The sequence below is a fragment of the Sceloporus undulatus genome, chromosome 8 (genome assembly GCF_019175285.1).
Source record: "Sceloporus undulatus isolate JIND9_A2432 ecotype Alabama chromosome 8, SceUnd_v1.1, whole genome shotgun sequence".
In the NCBI taxonomy this organism is placed as follows: Eukaryota; Metazoa; Chordata; class Lepidosauria; order Squamata; family Phrynosomatidae; genus Sceloporus; species Sceloporus undulatus.
Window position 1 is genome coordinate 14286616 of NC_056529.1, and position 23170 is coordinate 14309785.

Sequence of the window (23170 nt, forward strand, 5' to 3'; positions counted from 1 at the left end):
ATGTCTTTGGAGGCAGTTCTCCAAAGGGAAGTCAAATGGTGCTTGGTGCCATCTCCAACAATGACATAGATGCTGCATCTTCGTCTCTTGTCCTCAGGCAGTGCTACTCGGAGTGGACTGGCACTGATCCATGAGCTGCTGGTCCACTGCAAGTTTACAGGAAAGAAACAGACTTTGGTCCTCCAGACGTTTTGGACTTCAACTGAAAGGATCTCCAGACAGGTTAATCAATATTCAGATATTCTGAGAGCTGAAGTACAAACATCTGGAATGCCAAAGGTTAAGAAAGCCCAGATTCAGAGACAGATGGAGATCACATCCCTCATATACTTCTGGTAGGCTTCCCAAAACATCTGGCTGGCCACCAAGGGATGCCAGACCCTGGCCTAAATAAAATTAGTCTAATCCAGCAAGGTTCACTGTATTTTTAAAGGCTCTCCCTAGAAAACTGAGATTGTTGTGTTCTTAGGAAGAAGGCTCTGGCTTACGTCACCATATTAATAAAGTAGAGAACTTGTGATGTGGCCTCCCACCCTGATGGTCTGCAATTACCTTTATCCATAGCCAGTGGTGACAGATGATGGGAGCTACATTCCAGCAAGATCTGAAGGGCTACATATTTCCCATCCATCTTGCATATCAGTAGTTGAAAAAAAAATCCCCCAAGGTTGTTAGAATATCTAACTTTGTCTTCAAATCCAAACACTCAGGAGTTTCTTTTTCGTGGTGGCTTCGGGACTCTGGAATGATCTCTTCCCAAAAAAGCCCTGTGTTTTTCTTCTGCTGGAGACTGAAACCACCTTTTTTGTGGTAAACATATGAGTACTGACCAAGGCCTGTTACAGACAGCCAAAATAAAGCTGCTTCGAGTCACAGTGGAGGTATGGTGTTTCAATGATGCATGCTAAGAGTCCAGAAGCCACACCAAAGCCACGCTCCAGTCCTTAGGGATGGAGTGTGGCTTTGGTGCGACTTCTGGACTCTTAGGACTCATGCATCATTGAAACACCATACCTCCACTGTGACTCGAAGCAGCTTTATTTTGGCTGTCTGTAACAGGCCTAAGATTCTGTGCTGACATTTTCATTGACTAGTTTTGTTACATTCTGTGGAGAAACAAAATCAAGCAGTGTGGTGTATTTATTGCTTTTATTGTTGCAAACTATCTTCTCAACAGTTGGCTATCAGAATCAGAGACTAACACAGAAACACCACTTTAAGGCATACTGTAACCTAGTAAGTACATCCCTATCTCTTCCTTGTTGCCTTAAGTGCAAGATCACGTTATTCAATTTTCAGGTGGCCATCTTAGATCTAAATCCAATGATCAGACCCAAACAATGTAAGCCCACTGAATTAATGGGAACCTGGAAACTCACTTATGTAAATATGTCAAATGGCATTGATTCAGTAGGCTGAGACTAACAGGATTTATGCCTTGCTGAGCTGCAGCAAAAAGAACAGTAAGTCTTGTGGCACCTTAAAGACCAAAACCTTTTGTTTAGTATAAGCTTTTGTGAAAGTGGGCTGCAATCCACAAAAAATATGCCAGTCACAACTTACCTTTTAAGTGTTTCAAAACCTTTTGTTAGTATTCATGCAATAGGTGCTGCTAAAGAAATTTTATCACTCTCCTTTACTCATTCCAACTATTTTTGCAAATTCAAAGAGGGCAGGGGTTGTTTTTTTAAAGGCAAGGGATGCCCTCTTCTGGTGAAAGGCAAGCTTTTCCAGTAAAGAGAGAAATGCAAGAAGAGGCTGGAAACTTCCCTTCATTGTGATTAATCTTCAGAGCGATTATTTGTATGAGCTATAGCTCCTCTGTGAAGGAACAAAGCTGGCTAATGAATGTTTATGCAGAGTTTGACAAAGCTCTTAAATACACAATGGGAACTGTAAAAAATACGATGAGAATGTTTCTTTAAGATTTGCTAAGATGAAAGTTCTGCTGAAGAAAATTTCATGAGATGGAAAAGAACTGAGATCTTTATATATTGTTGGCATGGCTATGGTATAATCCAACTCAGTGGGAGATCTGCCATTTTATTTGAAGGGTAGAATGTTGTATTCCTCAATTATTTTCAAGGCTGCTTCTAGACCAGTGGTTCCCAACCTTCCTAATGCAGCAACCCTTTAATATAGTTTCTCATGTTGTGGTGACCCAAACCCATGAAATTATTTTCATTCCTACTTCATAACAGTAATTAAATAGGTGTTTTCCAATGGTCTTAGGCGACCCCCATGAAAGAGTCATTCAACCCCCAAAGGGGTCCCGACCCATAGGTTGGGAACCACTGTTCTAGACATCAGCAGTTAGGGTTATGCTAATCAAACAGGAGAACACAACAGACAGCCACACACTGGATTATCAAACTATTGCTAGTCTGAACATGGGGACGGGGAGGAGGATAGGAACCATACACAAAACAGCTGATAGTTACTTCACCTTTGTCCCAAGAGATGTTTCTTGTTTTGCCTCCAGGTTCGTGGCTAATATGGAATGACATGTTTACATTATTAAATTGTCTGTGTAAAATACCTGTCTGAAGAAGTACAGATTGTGTAAAATGTATAAAAATTGTAGTAATTTATGTTGGAAATATAAACAGCAAGGTGGTTTATTTCATCATGTTTGGAGGACTTGTGATAAAATAAGAAGATATTGGAAACAAATACAGGGGATGATTAAAAAAATACTGAAATACAGAATTCCTCTTAAACTAGATTTTTTTTGTAATAGAAATATCTGATGAGCCATCAAAACATGCTACTCTACACAGCAATAGCAACAAGACCTCCTTACGCAAAACTATGGGAAAATGTGGAAATTGCAAGAATGAAAAATTGGACAGCTAAAGTAATTGAGATGGTAGAAATGGATAGGTTAACCATGCTGTTAAGGGATAAATTAATTGATAATGTTTTGAAAGACTGGGAAACTTTCATATAATTATTGAGAGCAGAGAAAAGATAACAGGCTTTGAAAACTAGATAAATTCATGAGACAAACTGGTAGATTACTAAATTAACATGTAATGTAGGTTAAATATGCACTTACAATTCTAGTAAGAAAGTGGGAAGTCATTTTTCATCTGTCACATTATTTAGTGTATTTTTGTATTGTGGAATGTTTATATATGTTGCAATATTTGTCTTTGTGTGGTATGTTTCCTATTGCTCTGTTTGATATGTATATATGCTGGCTATTATTCTGCATAATCAAGCAAAAATAATTATAAGTAAAATTATAGAAGATAAACAGAAATCAGTAACATAGTTCCTAAGCAAAGTATACATGGGTACAGGTTCCTCAGGTCAGAGTCCTTCAAAACAATTCACCAAGAGACTAGCAAGAGTCCATGTCTGATTGAGAAGCGCATCAAAAAAACTTCTCACAGGATAAATATGGAACGGCTAAGTGAAGAGCAAGCCACAAAGAAATTGAAATACCAACTCTGGAAATAAATTCTTTATTTGGGGATTATACTAATTCAAAACATCATAGTACTAGGATTCTAAAACTGACCTTTCCACAAACATTTATTTTCACTCTTCCACTCAAGTAAAAAAAAAGAAACAAAGAAACCAAAGTTCTTAGGAATGTGTACAACAAAAAGTGATGTGTGTTTAAGCTTGCTTGGTATGTTAAGAACATACTTATGTCAAGCTCTGCTGTCCTGGAAGAGGGCTGTTGCCATCAGGGCTGACCATTTATTCCATTATCAATCCAGGTGTTCCATCAAGCCAGAAACTTTGGCTTGGGTACCCAATGATGTTGTGCTTTTCTCGCCTGAGCAGCTGCAAAAAGAAGGAACAGTTACATGATCCAACTGTTATTTTTTCACACTGCAGAACAAAGCTACTCAGACTGTGAAGTGGCCCTTCTTTCAGTGATGTGCTGACTGGGCCAAAACTCAGTAACAAAATCATTCTTTTTCTTCCAAACTTATTGGTACAAAACTGGAAAACTGCTGCCACAATCAAATACGCTTTCTCCATTTTTTTCTAGAGCACCCTAACCCACCTTTCTAGCATCCTAAAGGGTGCGAGGAACTCTTAGTTTTCTCCTTCTTTCTTTTCAGTCAGCTTGTACTCAAGATTGGAAAAGGGGATCATTCAAAGCAGTCATGGTTCAGTGATACGCATCAAGCCCAGGAAGGCTTAGGATCGCACAGCCTGACATCATGCTTTTGCACAGCTAGTGCATCAACTGCACCTATTCCTGGAGAAGTTGAATCTGACCATGGTGGTACTTGCCATGGTTACATCCCGTTTGGATTTCTATAATGCCCTCTCTGCATGGGGCTGCCTTTGAAAAGTGCTCAGAGAGGTCAGATGGCCTAAAGAGCTGCAGCTAAGTTGCTAACTGGGTCTGGCTACAGGGAGTATGCAACTTGTCTGTTGCAACAGCTCCACTGGCTGCCGGTCCATTTCCAGGCACACTACAAAGGCTGGTTGACATATAAACCCCTATACAGCCTGGGTCTAGGTTATTTTAAAAATTGTATCTCCTTTTAAGATCACCTGGAGACCCTCCTCTCTTTCCCACCACCTTCTCAGGCTTGTTTGGTGGGAACAAGGGAGAGGGTCTTGCTCCCAGATTCTGGAACTGCCTCCTCAGAAAGGCTAGGATGGTCCCATCCTTGCTAGCTTTCTGGTGGTGATTTGAAACATTTAGGTGCCACTAGGCCTTTACAAACGGTTGAGGTTGGGCACTTAATGCTTTGTGGTGCTAGTTTTGAAGTTTCTAAAGGATCTGTATATAGTTTTAATATGTATTGTTTTAAGTACTCTCAGCTTTTTAATTGTATTTTATTCTTTTAATGAGATGTTTTAATACTGTATTGTATTGTCCTTTTAATCTGTAAGCTGCTTTGTGTCCCAATTTTGGGAGAAATCCAGGGTATAAATAAATAATAGCAGCAGCAACATTTCTATAATTCTGCAACCTGTGTAGTGAAAGTGATGAAGCTGAGAGAAATGTATGCAGCTATACTTGAAAAAGCAGCATCTTTCCCTCTCCTTCCTGTTCCTTTGAGTTAAAGAAAGGTAACAGTTTTCCCTTTGACATAATTATCAAGTTGTGTCCAACTGTAGGGGATGGTGCTCATCTCCATTACTTAGCTGAAGGAGCCAGCATTGTCAAAGACACCTCTATGGTCACATGGCCAGCATGACTAAACGCCGAGGCGCATAGAACGCTGCTGCCTTCCCACCAAAGTGTTACCTATTAATCTATGTGCACTTTTACATTCTTTGGAACTGCTAGGTTGGCAGAAGCTCGGATTAGTGATGGCAGCTCACTCCATCATGCAGAGCTTGGGTCTTGAACCTTTTGGCCTTTTGAGTTACACACAGCTAAATAAATAATGGAAGGGGGAGAACATCATGTAACACATGAAATCTTCACTTGACAAATGAAATCAAAAAGTCACAGTGGCTCCTGAGCATGTCCTAAACACATGTAACTACTTAAAAAAAATTTGGCCTTAAATAGGGAGAAGGAAGATAATCTAAGAACAGCAATTCCCCCATCTGACCTTTTGAGCTTTGATACCGCTAAAATGTATTTCCAAGCACTTGGCAGATTTAAATGGCTCTGGCCCACATCCAGAGTACTATAAAGCTCAGTTCTCTCATATACTGCTTGATATGAAACATGAGCTACTTTTAGTGCTGTTTAAAGTTATATACAAGCAAAGAGCACTGTCTCATAACTAAACTCCAGCTCCAGTTAGATCGTAACTAAACGCTGCTTCAGTTCACTATTACTAAGAGGTATCAAAGAGGTATCTGAAGTTCAGTTGCAATACTCAGACTCAGGAGAACACCCAGACAAGCATTAATCATATAAGATGGAATAGTATCCATCATGTCAAGCCAGAAAACTGTACAGCTAGCTAAAAATATCTGAGGCCATAACCCTCTTGGAACTTTTTATTTGGTTACACTTAGGCCAAACTTAACCTCTGAAGAGTATTAAATGCGAGGAGACTTGTAAACGTCCACCTCCAATGAATAGTGTAACAATCTGGACTACAGCAACATTCTGCTCTAACCACCCAGCAAGCATAATGTTTTACCATGGAAATGTGATGAACTCAAGATCCCTATCACCCAGAAGGAAACGGTTAGGAAAAGAAAATAGATTCCTACTTGAAAATAGGACCGAGGTCTGGCAGATATTTTCAAAAGGACCTAAATTACAGAACAGCTTCCTGAAACATGCCATGGAGCAGAATGCATGGCTACTAAGTTTTACACACTTCTCATCTTCTTCCGTAGAGATACCCATTACCCACTCCTAGATTTTACCATCATCATGAACAGCCAACAGGTCTGAGAGATCACAATTGTCCAAAGTCACCTGGTGACCTTCACAGCTAAGTAGGGGATCTGAAGGTCAAAGTCTACAGGAGAGTTTCAGAACTACAATTCAAAAAGCAACTTTCCCCAACTCTAAATGCAACACACTACCCATTACACTTGTCTCTGTCTGTCATGAATTACGATGAGAGCCATCTGAAGGGCAAAACCACTTGTCTTCATTCCTCCAAGCTCCCCCAGTTCTCACCTGGTGTTGGCAAAAGGCCTGGTCTGCCACCAAGCAGCGGTCGCTTTGCAGACAGATGTAGAGAAGGAGGTAGGAGGATGGGTCTTTTTGTAGACTTGATCAGGAGAGGCGGAGGTTTACCCTTTGGACCAGTCAGTCCTGTTTCAAAGCAAAAAATATAAACAAATAATTTAATGGAAGTTGTGTTAAGCTAGGGCTTTTACTTGCAAGTATGCGGAACTTTCTATTACGATTAATTCTTTACTAAAATGTATAATAGACCAAAATGATGCACAATCAAATACAAGGAAAAAAACAGAATTATAATCCAATTATAAAAGCAGAGCAGTTAAAACACATCAACAGAATTCAAGAAGCAAAGAAACAAAAAGGAACTACTTATTCAAACATATTCTCAGTAAACTGACTAGTCAATTGAAGGGCCAAGAACCTGCCTGAATGAGAGCATCTTAATCTGTGAGCATAAGGTCATCAAAGGTGAAGGTAAGATAGCCCATCTTGCTATGAAGTTTCAGAATCTGGGAACAGCCACTAAAAAGCTCCTCTGTCACGTTCCTGCCAACTATGCCTCCAGTGACAAAAGAACAGATGAAAGGCCACTCCTGAAGGTCTCACAACCTGGACACACTTATATGGGAGAATGTAATCTCTCAAAATACTTGATCCCAAGTCACATGAGGCTTCACAGTTTATAACCAGCACTTTGAATTGTGTCAATCCGATCAGCCAACAGTCAAGCGGTTGCAAGGCAGCTATTTGCTTCCTATTACTGATGCAGTCAGTAGTCCAGCAGTAGAATTTTGGACAGGATGCGGTTTCTGGACACTATGCAAAGGCACACAGAGACCATTATAGAAGTCCAAATCAGACATAGTAAGCATATGCATAATCATACCCAGATCAGACATTTGCAGCAATAGGTGTTTCATTGCGCAAATGCACTCCTGACCACCCTGGAAATCTGGATATCCAGATTCAGGAGGACATCCAAAATGTAACCTCCACTTTCCAAGGCAAGCGTAACCCCTTACAAAACAGGCTGAATTCCATTCCTAATTTCCTTTTTTTTACTAAGAGCACCTCTCTGCATATGGGTATTCCCTAACACCAGCTTCTGAAATCATCCTTACAAGAAGCAATGGAATGTAAAACAGATGCCTCCAGATTCTATCACAGTAAGGTGGTCCAGAAAGGTCCCATGTTCAACAGTTTCAATAGCTGCACAGCTGTTCAACAGAATGAACAGAGACACACTCCTCCATGCAGATCCTGGCACAGGCTGTCCACCACTGCAATAAGAACCATCTGTCCCATAACCAGGCTTGAATCCAGACTGAATTGGATCTAAATAGTCCACCTCATCCAAGATATTTGAGTTAAGTTAGAGTTGTTGGCTTCAGCTATTTCAACAACTGGAGACACAGGGGGTGTTTCCTCCGATGACATCACCTACAAGTCTCTAGTCCCTGCCTATTGGAGTGAGAGGAGGAAACCAACCCAATTGAGGATCCTTCCCCTCCATTGCTGGAAAAGAGCAGATCAAATACTACAATTGTTGAAGCCAATAGCGATTGTACAGTGATATAAACACTATAACATGCAAATTATATATTTAGTACTCATTTTACCTTGTAATATTGGGTGTTTTGTTCCTTCTAAGCTCTCCATGTGTACAACTGTTCCCTCTTACCTCACCTGCCTACTTGGAAAACCATTTAAATTAATATGATTAACAGTCATACCAACCTGGCGTTGGAAGAAGGCCACCCAATGGTCTTTCACCCAACAAAGCTGGCTTAGTTGAAGATGCAGCAGGTTGGCCTAATGCAGGATTCCGACCAGGGGTTGGCAGAAGAGGTGGCGGTTTGCTTAGAGTCTGGGGAAGAGTGCTTGTACTTGGCCTGACACTTGGTGCATACACAGCATCTTCAGATGAGGCAGCTAAAGCATTTGTTTCTGCAACAAAGCCTGGAGAATCAAGAGTCATCAAGTGACACACACCAATTAGTGAACAGCCAATTTATTCACAGCAAAGACTAGTTTTGCTGCTCACTTATGGGAACAACACATTCTCTTTAGCTGTACTATTCTTTAATGCAAGCAAATGTTTAAGATCTTTTGAGGATGGCTTGATTTAGTTTTACAGAAGTTGTAGGATTTATTTAAAGTAGTAGGCGTTTAGACTTTCCAGTTTGCAGAATACAGAATCAAGAGTGTGGGGGCTGGAGTTGTTTTTGTGAGTGTCAAGATTTTATTTAATTTGATTTTAATTATACAAGAAATGGGTTTTGCTATGTGAAATGTGACTGCAACAAGAAGACAGGCAGTGAGCAAGGGAAATGTATTCTCGGGGCATTTAGACGCAGTGTTTTTTTACCACCCTAGAGTTGGAATTAGAACAGAGTATTTCTTGCTATACTATCATGTGACAATTTCCCCCCTTAGAGCCACTCCTGTACAGGAGGGGGAAAAAACCTCTTCTCCTTATTTCCTTCAGCCTGCCCCTTCAGTATTAAAAGTAACTTTTGTTGTTGTTGTTGTGTGCAAGTAGTTTCCAACCCTAAGATGAACCTATTATGGATTTTCTTGGCAAGATTTGGTCAGAGGAGGTTTGTCATTGCCTTCCTTGGAGGATGAGAGGGTCATAGCAAAGCTGGGAATCAAACACTGGCCCCAAGAGTCACAGTCCAACACTCTCAGTAAGTATCAAAATCCATCCCATACAATAGGGACTGATAGCAACCCCCCTCCCTATGTGAATGGAACTTAAAGAGTTTAAAAAACAGCAACAACATTATTCTTTCAAGAATTACAGAAAGGACTTCTGGATAAAAAGGTGGCTGTGCGCACTGACAGCACAAAGAACATACTAGTGTTTGGTTCCAGTTTAACCATCGCCATCACCATCATATACCCAGATAAGACCTACTGTCAATAATTACCCACTGCTACCATTTTATAAAAAAGTACATGGAATCTTTTGTCTAAAAAGAGATACGTTAAGCTAATTTTAAGAAGGTCTGCATTAATATGGTGGGCCAAGGTTATGTTTCACATTCTGTATCTTATCATTTTTAAATACATATAGATCGTGCTCAAGGGTCATTTTTGAAATAGTGGAATTTATAGGGATATTCTTAAGGAACAGGAGGGGAAATCATGAATACCTTCAAGCTTATTTCTCCTGGTCTTCAGGTAGTCACTTATTGAATTCAATTCTTCCAGATATAAATGTTTTCCCTCACTTAAAAGAAAGAAGAGATGTCTAATGGCTAGAGGCACATGGTAACTCTCATAAAGCTCCCGCTTTAGGTAGTCATCCGCCAGATCAGCTGCTTTGTGAGAAATCTCTGTACGTTCCTGTTCTTCACGCTCAGCAATAATTTTCTCAAACTCTTTAGCTATGAGAGCCAATGCATCCTCCATGGGCATATTACGATGTACTATGGAGAAGAGAGATACCTTGCTTTTTAAAATGTTACTTTAAGACAAAACCAAACAGAAAAGTGCAGTGTTTTTGTACCATTCAAATGCTAACGTTAAAAGCCAACTTCTGATTCAACATTACTAAGTTCCAGCTTTTAACTGAAATGTTATATGTTCAGGACTCCACACAAAATGTTTGGTTCTAGTAGATGTAATGTGTGCTTTTGAAAAGATCTCATTTGGTAGTTCATTTAAAATAAATAAATTTCATGGTTGGAATTATTTTATGCAACTGTTCTTGAAACGAGGAACAATATTATTATTTGTAAATGTAAACTGTAAATTATAAATTGTGATTTCTATTGCTGAAGTTGTAATATTTTTAATCTAACAAAGACAGTAGTCTAATGGGTTTTTCCATATTTTCAGACAGAAAGAGGACATTAAGCCTAAAAAAGGCTTTTGGCAAAGAAGTGTTGTACAGTGTATGGGATTTTGTTTAATTAACTCAAGTGGTATTGTTTTTATTTGTCCAGCACCTTCAGCAGTATTTCGAAGGGGTTTCAGTTAAATGTGTATCTTTCAGTTAGACGTATTCTAACATGTGATATATTTTAATATTGTGTGTGTTGAAGAAAAGTTCTAGAAAGCATTTTTCTGCGTGGGGACTGCTTCTGAATGAAGCTAAACTTACTTTTGATAGACTGATGAAGCATGATTACGGTGCAAGAGGAAAGTGCTACATTAGATGGCTCAACAAGAACACAAAATGGGGAACCATCGTTTTTAACTTCTTGGAGGGCACGTGTAAGACCTGATTCAGATGTAAGGTATATCATTTCCACCACAAGGCCATGATCCTGCAACCGATGGCCTATGGCTGTTGAGTATTCCCTTGAAGGAAAAAAAGAAGAAGTAGGTTATTTTACAATTAATTCCTAAAAATAAGAAGTTAGCGCCAGTGTTCTAATTCTGTGAAGACTCAAGAATACAAGCTAGTTATGTTGATAGTGTCTTTGGAATTCACCCAACCCACTTGATATGGCAAGAATGAATGGGTGTGATTTTGAGGATTGTTAAGACTTAAACAGTCATTGCTACAAATCAGAGCCTTGTATTAAATGAAGACTGTCTCAAATGGAGCTATGTATTCCACAGTTGGGTTAAAAGCTATCACTGAAAGTTAACAATCTCTGGTAACAGATGGGCCTGAACAGACAGGCCAAAATAAAGCTGCTTTGGGTCACTTTGGAGGTATGCTTTTTAAATGATTCATGTGTCCTAAGAGGCTAGAAGCTGCACCAAAGCCACACTCCAGTCCTAAGGATTGGAGCACAGCTTTGGCGCAGCTTCTGGCCTCTTAGGATGCATGCATCATTTAAACAGTATACCTCAAAAGTGACCCGAAGCAGCTTTATTTTGGCCTGTCTGTTCAGGCCCCTATGATACTTTTTTAAAAACTACCCTGTAAAATACCAACACATTGATAGTTGGTTACAGACTATCTCCCCCCCCCCTATTTTTTGGGGGGGGCAGGTCTGGGCTTTCATATAGGAAATGAGCACACAATACCAAGCAGAATGGTGAAGTCCTTGATTGTGTGAAGGATGTATATATAAGCAAAACTCCATGAAATTCTTGATTGGACTAGACTGGTTTAGTCTCACAAATATGAAAACCAAGCTCCATTTTCATATAGTTAGTTGAACAAGAACAGAGAACAGTTCTTGAACAGCTTCCATTTGAACAACACCTGCAAGGGTGTCTCATGTTTGTACTACTAAGAAATTGCTTGACATCAATAAATATGTGGCAATTTATGACAAAACACTTAAAGTGTGGATTGCTACATGCCTACAAGTTTAGCAACAGGTGATCAATGGGACTATAACTCACAAAGAGTAATCAAATATAAATTGGCTTTATTTAATAAGATCTTAAATGCATTTGATTTTTGTTAAAATAAATAAGAATTACACAAGGTAAATAAGTAAATGATCACTAGATCATGCTATATATATATATATATATATATATATATATATATATATTTGTATGTCACCTTTTATAATGATTATTATGATGAAATCAGGTCAGTATAGAATTAAGTCTCCTTTCTGGGTCATTCTATGTTAACAAAAGACATGAACTGGTTTTGAGAGGTTTTACTTTTATCTCCATGACAAAATGTAAAGCCATGTGAACAAGAACACAAACGTTTATCCAGTTAGGTGACACACGATGTCCACTATTTACGTCAAGAAAGTGATGCAATGTGATTAACTATGAATGCCCTGATCTTCATAACCATTCTGAACAAATGTTGTTTGACTTATCTAGACCTTCAGTGATTTTTAAAAAAGGATTATTGCAATAGCCAATCCTGCATCTGAGATAATAAAAATCTGTGTCCATAAAATGCAATGGTTTACTTATGCTGAAACTAGTGATAGAATATAAGAATGCTTTAAAAACACCTATTAAAACTCACTTGCCTCTGAAAGTACAAGCAGTTGAGTTTAACATTTTATTAGGTTTGAACAAGGATTTTAGTGTGAAGGATGTTGGGATAACTCTTTGGGAATAAACTTGAAAGAAAGATGGCCAAGTGGCCACATCTCTGAAGACTGCAAGGAGTTTAGTGTGAAGCTAAATGATGAAGACTTCCAATATGTTCAGCTGTAAATGGACTCCCAAGTACAGCATGCAAATGTCAAGATTAAATGGATGAAGGGAAGAAATGTATCTAATACCGCTATCTCCTAGTGGACAGGAAACAGAAGAGGTTGTGGAAATATTTTACTAGAAATACCTAATACAGACTCCATATGTAATTTTAGAGCTGAAATATCTAAGGAAAGTTAGAAAGTTGCAGGCCATGCTTAAAATCACTATTAGGTAGACTCACTGTGCTGCACATGAATAAGCTGCTTAAATTGTTTTGATTACCCATTAAGTGAAAACTTTTATCAAACCTCAATACAGATAGCAACTATTTACATATTTTCAAGTGTGCTCGAACATTATTTGGAGAATCAGAAAATAGCTTTCAGGGGATGGTTTGAGGATATATACCAAGAAGTTGAGGATAATGTTAATAACGTAACAGACTAAAAAACCAGGGAAGAGGACAAAGTGAGAAAAGTTTGACTGAAATATTGTTTGAACTCCCACACTTTTGTTATTTAACAAATACTGAGCCATCATATTTGTCATGAACTACTGGACATCTTTATACTAGAAAACACTGAAGAATCCTCGTATTAGAAAACGTGGAAGAAAAGCAAAATGATGCGTTGAGGTAAAAGCAATTAAAGATACTAACAAGAAGCTTTGTTTATGTGGTTGGAGACAGTTATTTTGTTTAAGAGAGAACAGAAGAAAAAACCATCTAAACAGAAACACTGGATGCTTAATATGAAATGGTAAAGACAGTGATTGTAATAAGGTCCCTGAAATTCAAAGTCAACTTTTGTGGATATAGAGTATTTGAAGAGACCTCATCAATGAAGTCATCATCGAATCCACTTCCAGTTCTCCCCTCCACCTTTTTATATAAATATCATAACCACTATAATTTTAGATTACATTTACTATATTGGCTTCATTTGGTAATAACACAATTCAACCTTCATATACAGTCTGCCCACACCATACATGCGCTTGCCATCTGCAAACTTCAGCTCACACGGACGGCAAGCCCCAGTGAACAAAATGGTGCATGGGAGCATGCCGCAATAGGAATCCATAGGATTCCAGCATATGCGGTTTATCCATGAACGGGGGAAGGGGTCCAGAATGGATCCCCACATATAGGAAGGGTCCACTGTAAAATAAAGGATGTTAGAATATCAAATACTTTAAAAATTCAATAACTGTACTGAATTATGATGACCTTCAAATTATGTTTACACAATCAAGAAAAAATAACATTGTAAAGGAAATCTTTCAAAACACCATCAAAATCATAGATTGTCATAGTAGACACTTCTAATATGCAAGAACAGCAAATCTTAATTACTTTTGTGCATATCAGATTAATTTACACCAGCAGGCAAATTATGTAGGAAATTTGTTTTACCAAGAACTGCCTAGTTGATTAGAAAAGTTTGGTATTACTGTGATTAGATTTTTACAAAAATGCTTTCAAACAGACCTCTTTGTTAAATCTGATCACAAAATTCAGAATTATAGCGAATAGTTGCAACCCTGCAAAAAGTACATGAATCAAGCATGGAACATGTGGGGGTCTGTTCCAGAGCTCCCCCCCATGAGTTCCAAATCTTGCGCATATTCAAGCCCATGGGCTTGAATGGGGTGTGTGCATGTGGGGTATGTGACACAGGCATGTGCCCCACTGGTTAATGGCAGTTGCCCTTCTGAGGATTTTCATGTCCGCGGACTTGGAAGGGTGACTGTACTTAGGTCCGAAACACACTGCAGAAATAATCCAGTTTGAGATTACTTTAATTGCCCTGCCTCAGTGCTAGGGAATCATGAGAACTGTAGTTTATTGTAGCACCAGAGCTCTCTGACAAAGAAGGCTAAATGTCTCACAAAACCACAGCTCCCAGAATTCCCTAGCACTAAGATGGGAAAGTTAAAGCGGTCTCAAACTGGATTATCTCTGCAGTGTGTTTTGGACCTAAATCATGTATTGGTATCCAAATTATCTTTCATAGTGACAGACCCTCATTTTTAAACGCAGCCCCACTCATATGTGAAATAGTTGGGTGGCACTACAGTTTAAAAGTTTCACAAGAGTGTAAGGTAGATACCCAATCCTCAGCCAAGTTACTTTTGCCTCTGTTGTCTGTCCCTCCCTGTTTTCTGCCTTACAGAAAGAAGCCTGGCTGGGAGAAAATAGGAGGAGGGGAGTTCACCATGTCTTTTAAATATCACTCTCTCCTTGCTTTGAGGCAAACCCATATGCAAAGACACAAGCAAGGCATGCCTATAATGTGGGCAAATGAATGTATAATATGTGTCACAGATTTGCATCACTTCAGGAAAACCTTTGACAAGGAAATTGAACTGATTAGCTGCATTGTTAAACATGAAAACAAACATTAAGATGTTAGTTCAAATCTCGTTGGGGTCTGTTTAGGTATTTCTTGGGGGGGAGAGGACTTACGCTTGATCTTTGCTGAAGGAAACAATGACACAGTCCGAAGGTCTATCCTTGTCATATTCCTTCTCTATCTGCTGGTAAAACTGCAGGTACAGCTTCTCCCGACGAATATCCTTAGAACAGTCATCATCTAAGATAATAACAAATACACATACACTGCAAAAGTGCTGCCAGCAAAGCATAGATGAAACTTAAAACACTTCTCATGCACTTTGAAAAGACGCAGCAAGTTCAGAGTAAGTAAGAAAACGAATGTTGATAGCTTCCAAATAATTTGTTAGGATTTGGAAATATATTCTGGACACTTTATCAGCAAAGGTAATGTGAGACTGATAATAAGAATTGGAATTTGGAAGGCCTGAAGAGCCTTATAAGACATGTTAACAATTGAAAGTAGAACCCAAATTATGCCAATATTTGGCATGCCTGCAATTGTATGATCACAAGGCAACAGAGGAACCATCTTACCTTTCTGAGAATAATGATATCTCTCATAGTTATCTTCATTCCCTGCTGATGAATGATACTGCTGCCCAAAGAGTTCTTCAAAGCTAAGCATGTCACAAACACAAAAGAAAATCAGACAGAATAAAAACAAATTCCTGCCATTTACGAGAAACTCTCTATCATGCATCTTACCTGAGAGGTATCTTAGTGTCTTGTTATTATTCTCACTAAACTAAACTGCATGTCAGCTCAAGTAATGCTAATATCAGGCTCATCCTAAATTGTTGACTGTATTGTTGAGAAAAGTTTGGCTCTATATTTAAAGCTGGATTGATTAATGCATGGGTATAAAATAAAATAAATGATAAGTAATCTTTGCTGTTGTGTGCTTTCAAGTCATTTCTGACTTATGCTGACCCTAAGAAGAACCTGTCATGGGGTTTTCTTGGCAATATTTGCTCAGGGGAGAGGGCTTGCCATTGCCATTGCCTTCCTCTAAGGCTGAGAGAGTGTGATTTGCCTAACTTAGGCCCCATACAGACAGACCAAAATAAAGCTGCTTCAGGTCACTTTGGAGGTATGCTGTTTAAATGATGCATGCATCCTAAGAGTCAGGAAGCTGCGCTCCAGTTGTTAGGCCTGGGACATGGTCTTGCCGCGGCTTCCAGACTCTTAGAACGCATGTATCATTTAAACAGCATACTTCCAAAGTGACCCGAAGCAGCTTTATTCTGGACTGTCTGTATGGGGCCTTATTTAACTTATGTAACTTACAGTATGATTAAATATTCAGAGTGTGCATACATATACAGTTGCTATTGTTTCTTCCTTGTTTACTTCAATTTGTTTAAGATACTTCAACTCTTGCTTCTCGTTTTCATTCACTTTGTACACTATTCTGCAAAGTTTAAGCTGAATGTTCATTAGACATATTTGTGTTGCTCTATGCCTTCAAGTGATTCTAACTTGAGGCGTTTTCTTGGCATGATTTCTTCAGAGAAGGAAGGGTGAGAATGTGTGACTCGCCCAATGTTATCCAATGGGATTTCTATGGCTGGGTGCAGTTTCAAATTGAGATCTCCCACAGTCCTAGACCAACACTCAAACTATAGTGGATCCTTATAAATGTAGTAGATGATAAGTAACATTTGGGAAGATAAAAGGCTGCTTCATAAGTCAGTCCAGCTAGCTCAATATAATCTACACTGATAACAACTTTCTTGCTTCTCAAGTGGAGATCTTTCATTTTACCTCCTACTTTGTTTTTGAAATCAGAGATGCTAGAGATTGAACATAGGATCTTCTGCATTGAATGGTATGTGCTCTTTTACTGATCTATGGCCTTTCTAATTTAGAGTTAATTCTAATGTGTACTAACAGACTAACAAACTGTGTCTTGTTTATTTAGTACTGGGCATCACACACGGAAGCAGCAGCTTCGAAGGAATCAGTGTTAACCTTTAGTAACAAGAATCATATGGACTGCTTTGGGGAGAGAAAGGTTATGCCCAAAATGGCCTTGAAGTTATCAGCTACTTTCCACAACAAAGAACAAATCAGAACATTCAGTTCATCATTGCTTATCCTGGAAATATGGAACTGTTATAATGAAAAGTAAGTATAGAGAAAACACTTCTTACCTGTTTGCATCTTCATAGTCCTTTGAATAACCATCTGGGGGAGAGTATGAGGTCTTCTGAAAAGGTTTATAGGGATTTATACTAGAAGCAAAAAATGATATGTAAGTATTTTCAGAAGAGTCTTTTGATTCTACTATTGCTATCCAATCAAGTTGTTTAATTGGGTTTTTTCTCTTTGTCCTTTTTTTTCCAAGTGCATATTACTGTACTTTGAGTGTTCATGTTAAAAATTAATTTAAATAAATAAATAAAAATATTTAAACTTCTTGACTGGATCAGCAACTCAAAATAAGACAAATGCAGATTACTACATTATAAGCATAGAGGTAGTAAATATTAATTGCATTAAAATTAAATAATTATTATTGAGGATTAAAAGACTAAATATCCCAAGAACTCTTATCCATCCTGTCACTATCAGAGATGTCACTGTTCAGTCAACAAAGCCATTAATCTATCAAAACCTTGTTAAAATGAGATATTCCACAGCTCTATAATTTCAGTGTGCTAAAAATTACAACACTGCACATCTAGATATTACTGTGCAAAGTGCTGCATGGCCATCACTTAAAAGCTAGGGAAAAACTATAGCAAATTATCCAATGTCTTTGCATGACTATGCATGTATTTGTTCCACAACTCATAGCTGTTAAATCTGGATTCATATGCTCTAGCAATTCTTATGCTCTATTCAAAGATAAGTTAGAGAACAGAACTGGCTGATTTCAGATGACAAATACAAGATATAAGAACTGGAGAAAAGACTAATTCTCTTCCTTTTGTTCAAGACAGATGGAGAACAAGGAGAGGTTCACACTAGCTTCCATACAGTTAAAAAGACAAACTTATACTTAAGACTGGTTGAAAGTATATTATGTGTTGTTTTCAATAGAAACCACATTTGACAACTTAAATATATCCACTGGGGATTACTTACTCCAGAAGTCGTGGAATCCATCCTGGTCTATACCTGGTTTCAACAATGAAAATGGGGAAAGGTTAAGTTCTGTGAAAGATATACTGCAAGTAGCAGTTATTAAATCAATGTTACATGAACACATATCCCTCACACAACTGCAAAGGGCAGAATGAGATATTGGTAGGATAATACAGAATGCTATGTGGACACAGACGAATTCATCCATGTGGTTGCTATACTTTTATCTCTATTATGGTTTAAATGTGTTTTTAGACATTACAGTTGTATCTATGTTTTGTTTTAAACTACATTGTACTTTATATTGGGTCCTGTGTTGGGAAGAATGTGGGATAGAAACTGAATGAATAAATATTGAAAGAGAGCAAGAAGCTACAGAAATGACGACTAAGGAAATAGCAATATGCTACTTACATCAATAAACTGACACTCTGTTCCCTCAAGCCAAACTGATTAAGATTAAAAACAATATCCCATGACACTGTTATAGTGCTATTATGTCACTTTAACTGCTATGGCTGCCTTCTGTGAAATTCTGGGATTTGCAGTTTAGGGAGAGGCTTTTAGTATCCTCAGATAGAGAGCTTTTAGGCCTCACTAAATTAAAACCCCAGAATCCCACATGAGGGCAGCCATAGCAGCTACAGTGGCCATACCACCCTGAACACGCCCGATCTCGTCTGACTTCTTCAGAGTTCTGAAGCAGAGATCAATACACAAACAAGGATAAGGCCCCTCAAGAGCCAACAAAGTCTATGTCAGTGGTAGGAATTATGCAGATGTTTTTGGACTGCAGCTCCCATGACTCCTCACTTTTGGTTATGCTGGCTAGGGCTGCTGGGATTTTCTGGAGGACTGCCTTGGTCTATGTTCATTTGGGTGTTAAGCATGGTGATGGTGCTCAATATAACGTTCAACTTAAAGTTTCAGTTTGAGTCATTCTTGTGTTCTGAAATGTCCCAGATGTTTCATATGCAACAGCTGGAGGTTAAAACAATTAGAAAACAAGGTAGGAAGATCATCCAAAACCACCATTAATAGAGGAATAATGACAGCTACCTCACAAAGACCAATATGAATCACTTGTAAGGAGCTGCTGTTCCAAATAAGGAATCTATTGGACAAGACTTCTTATGAAGATCTATCTTCATCTAACAGGATACCTCACTAGCACACCAACTGCTAGCAGCTAGTGAAAAAGCTATTTTTAACTTTTTAAATGGAAGGACATCACTAATATTCTTCAGTAAAGCTAACACTCCAAATGCTTCTCCTCAGCAAGAACTTGTTTATCTCTCTCAAACATTTCCGCGTGGGAAGGGGCTCTAATTTTAAAAGGCTGCTTGCCTTGAACATCCCACTCAACTCCAGCATCCAAAAGACCCAATTCTGTTTGCTGGTGATATTAAATCTCACTGTGTAGCCTCGACATGGGGAACCAACTTCTCAAATATATCACACCTCACACTATACTTGGATTGTTTTGCTGCTATTACAGTCGCCCCTCCTAACTCGCGGATCTTGGATCTGGGCCTTTGAAAATCCGCAGAGGGGTGACCTCCACTATTTTCAATGGGGTGTGCGCCCGGGCACAAGCCCCATTCAAGCCTATGGGGCTTGAACATGCGCACGCCTCCGTTTTCGCAGGGGTGGTGGTGGTCCAGAACAGATCCCCCATGAAAACGGAGGGGCAACTGTATTTAAAACAATTTGCAATAGCTCTTAGGTTAAGGCATTGTCTTTCGCTAAACAAATCTAAAAGATAGCCAGAATTCATTGCTAACCATTTCTTATAGTGAATGCACTGGTGTATGTACTGTAGTTTGTTCATTTGTTTTCTTTCTCCAGCTTATGTAAGCAGCTAGAAAGTCATAGCTGCTTATTATGTTGGAACCCGAGATCCCATTTTGTTGTTTCCAAGCAATTTAATGGTTTATGAATTCTGGGGCAACCATCTGGATCCCATGTTTAGATGTAATGTGCAGCTATCATGTGCTGAGTAATTTACCTGTTTTCACAAAACTAGGAGTAAAAAAGGAGGAGTGAATAATTTGACCGCAACTTGTTCATGGTAAACCAATATTGGCTGCTAACAAAGTGGTCAGGGAGACAAGCATAATGTTATGCACTTTCAACAGTGTTCTGTTCCTAAAAGGGTTACATCTGCACTAAAAATCTATGCGCTGAATTCTCAGTGACGTCAAAAGGATTATCTTTAGTAATGCAAACTTCAAGCTATTGAGATTAAAACTATCAAACCAGCAAATACTGCATTATTATTTTTTTAAAATGAAACCATTAAATTGGCGTAAGAAGAGTTAAGAGCATTTTACCAACTCTCTAAAGTGCAAGTATTTATAAAACAATGGGATTACAGAAATTTTAATCATTTTGTAAATGGTAAAAACAAAAACATAGAATAAACGTGATACGAAGTTTAACTTTACCTCTTCTCGGCATCAGGTGTATGCGCTTGATCTGTTGTGACTTTGTCCCATGAAGCCATTTTAATTTCTAAATAGAGGGGGAAAGATATTTTTTAGAAGTTTAAAGAACACCTCCCAAATGCCTTTTATCTGCCTTCCTTTCCCAAAAATGTGGCAACAGTTAACAATTCAGTCTGATTTCTCTTCTGTTTACGACATTACAGTAATGAAACAAACTGTTCTTTCACTACCATTACTGGTAACTACAAAAACGGATACTATATACTAAGTCGGAAGGACTTGGTTTCTATTAGAGGTTTCTTCTGAGATACACTCTCCCTATGTTCTTGATTCACTTTCTAAGTCTTCTGAGCTTTTCTGGTAGCAGGAAGATGAGTTCTCCAATTCAAATCAGCTGATGAGAGCCTGCAATTTTAGCACTAGATTCTTAGCCACAAATATGAAAACACTGATGGAAGTGGGACAGAGCAAATTTCTTTCCTGCAGACATGCTTTAATATAATATAATACAATGAATCTACATGATAAAAAGTATTGTTTACTTCTTTCCCTGTGGCTTTAATTCAAGGACCACATGCCTACTTTGTTGATGTTTGCAAAAACAAAGCAATCCTTTGATTAGGTGTTCAGGGCAGGATCTGCGGCAAGAGAAATTTTCCACTGGTAAAGAGGTACTTTACAGATTACAGCAAAGCCTCTGACTGTATAGCTCATGAAACACTATGGAGAAACTATGGATTGCAACATCAGAACCTGTACTCAAGGGAACATTGTCAGGGCACAATGTGGAGAACCTGCATAATTTCCAGTTGGCAAGTGGGTAAGGCCAGGCTGCATCTTAGCACCCGATCTGTTTAACCTGTGTGCTAAAAATATCATATGAAAAGCATGATTAGACTCAGAGGAAGGAAGTATGAAAATATGCTGTTCACATCCCATTATCTTTCCTCTTAAGAAGCTCAGTGGAGCATGCACTGTTTCATAGAATCATAGAGTTGGAAGAGACCGCAAGGGCCCTGATCCAGTCCAACCCCATTCTGCCATGCAGGAACTCTCAGTCAAAGCATCCCCATTGACAGATGGCCATCCAGCCTCTGTTTAAAGACCTCCAAGGAGGGAGACTCCATTACACTCCGAGGAAGGAGTCTGTTCCACTGTCAAACAGCCCTTACTCTCAGGAAGTTGCTCCTAATGTTGAGGTAGAATCTCTTTTCTTGCAGCTTGCATCCACTGCTCCAGATCCTAGTCTCTGGAGCAGCAGAAAACAAGCTTGCTCCCTCCTCAATATGACATCCCTTCAAGTACTTAAACAGGGTTATCATATCACCTCTTAACCGTCTCTTCTTTCCCCTGCCACCCTGTTCTCCTCCCAAGAGTCCGATGAGGTAGGCTTTGTGGTCATTACCTGCTCCCAAGCCAACCCCGACTCATTTTGACCCTGTGGAGGAAGCATTGCCAAAAGACCCCCGTCCTCCCTTTCTCTGCCCAGATCCCGCAGATCCAGGCCTGTGACTTCCCCAACTGAGTCTAACCAAGCATGCACTCTTCCTCTCTCCCTTCTGTCTCATATTATTGCATTAATAATATCCCATTATTGCCTTTTCCAACGATTCATGTAGACTCCCTGCCCAGCTTTCATGACCCTTCATATGGAAATGGGATGGCAAGGACCATCCTAACTACGGTCCATACTCATGTATAGGTCTAGAAACTGACTGCAAAAAGCTGGGTTGACTTAGCCACAGATTTATTTGTGCATTATTATTATTATTATTATTGAATAATCTATTTATCCTCCGCTCTTCAACCAAATGGCAGCCCAAGCCCTTTCCTTTGCTACTCTGGGACTAGGAGTCTGGGGTCCTGGGTTCGAATCCCGGCTCAGCCACACTCTCTCAGCCTCAGAGGAGGGCAATGGTTTATTATGAGCGACCCTTATGGGTCCCCATAATAAGTCAGGAAGGATACTAAGCCCTTGTCTTGCTGACCCAACCCCTCCAAAGACCCTAGTCCCAAACTGACCCGTTGGAGGCTCCAGGGGCCTTCGTTACTTCTGGCTTCCTTCCCCTCCCTGCCTGCCTCCCCTTCTTCCAAGGGAAAAGAGGCGCTGGGGACCGAAGGCAGGCTCCTACCGCCCACCGCCGGCTCCTCCTTTTCCGCCACCGGCCCAACGGCAGCGAGGAGTCGGAAGGAAAGGCCAGTACAGCGCCGGCACAGCGCCGCCTAGTGCCAGGTTTAGTCGCAGCAGCCAAGGAGGCCTACTCGAGGCCTAGTCGGTTGCCTAGGCAACGGGGCGCCTGCTGCTGCTGCTGCTGCCCTGAAAGCCTAGTACTGTAATGGCCTCTGAAGGGGAGTACAAGCACATCATCCCCAAGGAGCCTTCTTGTCAGCCACGCAGCAAAGGACAGCAACGTCCGAAATCCACAAAAACAAAACAAAACACAGGGATGCCCACATGAACAAAAGTAGCCATGCCACAAGGTGACCATGAAAGGATTGTAGCACCCAAAATCCACAGAAATACAGGGACTGACCCCATGAACCAAAGTCAAGGCGCAAGGTTTCAAT

General features: G+C 39.5%; 1 protein-coding gene across 1 annotated transcript; it reads right to left on the minus strand.

Annotated features, from left to right (window-relative positions):
• Positions 1-3454: 3454 nt before the first annotated feature.
• Positions 3455-22778, minus strand: LOC121914684 (nuclear receptor coactivator 5-like). Its single transcript, XM_042438302.1, has 11 exons — positions 22625-22778; positions 20603-20669; positions 18156-18188; positions 17219-17299; positions 15600-15682; positions 15135-15261; positions 10695-10894; positions 9742-10017; positions 8321-8542; positions 6575-6712; positions 3455-3798 (listed from the first exon to the last, which is right to left on the minus strand). Exons 2-11 carry the CDS (start codon positions 20659-20661, stop codon positions 3740-3742), a joined length of 1278 nt encoding a protein of 425 aa, XP_042294236.1. The 5' UTR covers positions 20662-20669; positions 22625-22778; the 3' UTR covers positions 3455-3739.
• Positions 22779-23170: the final 392 nt, after the last annotated feature.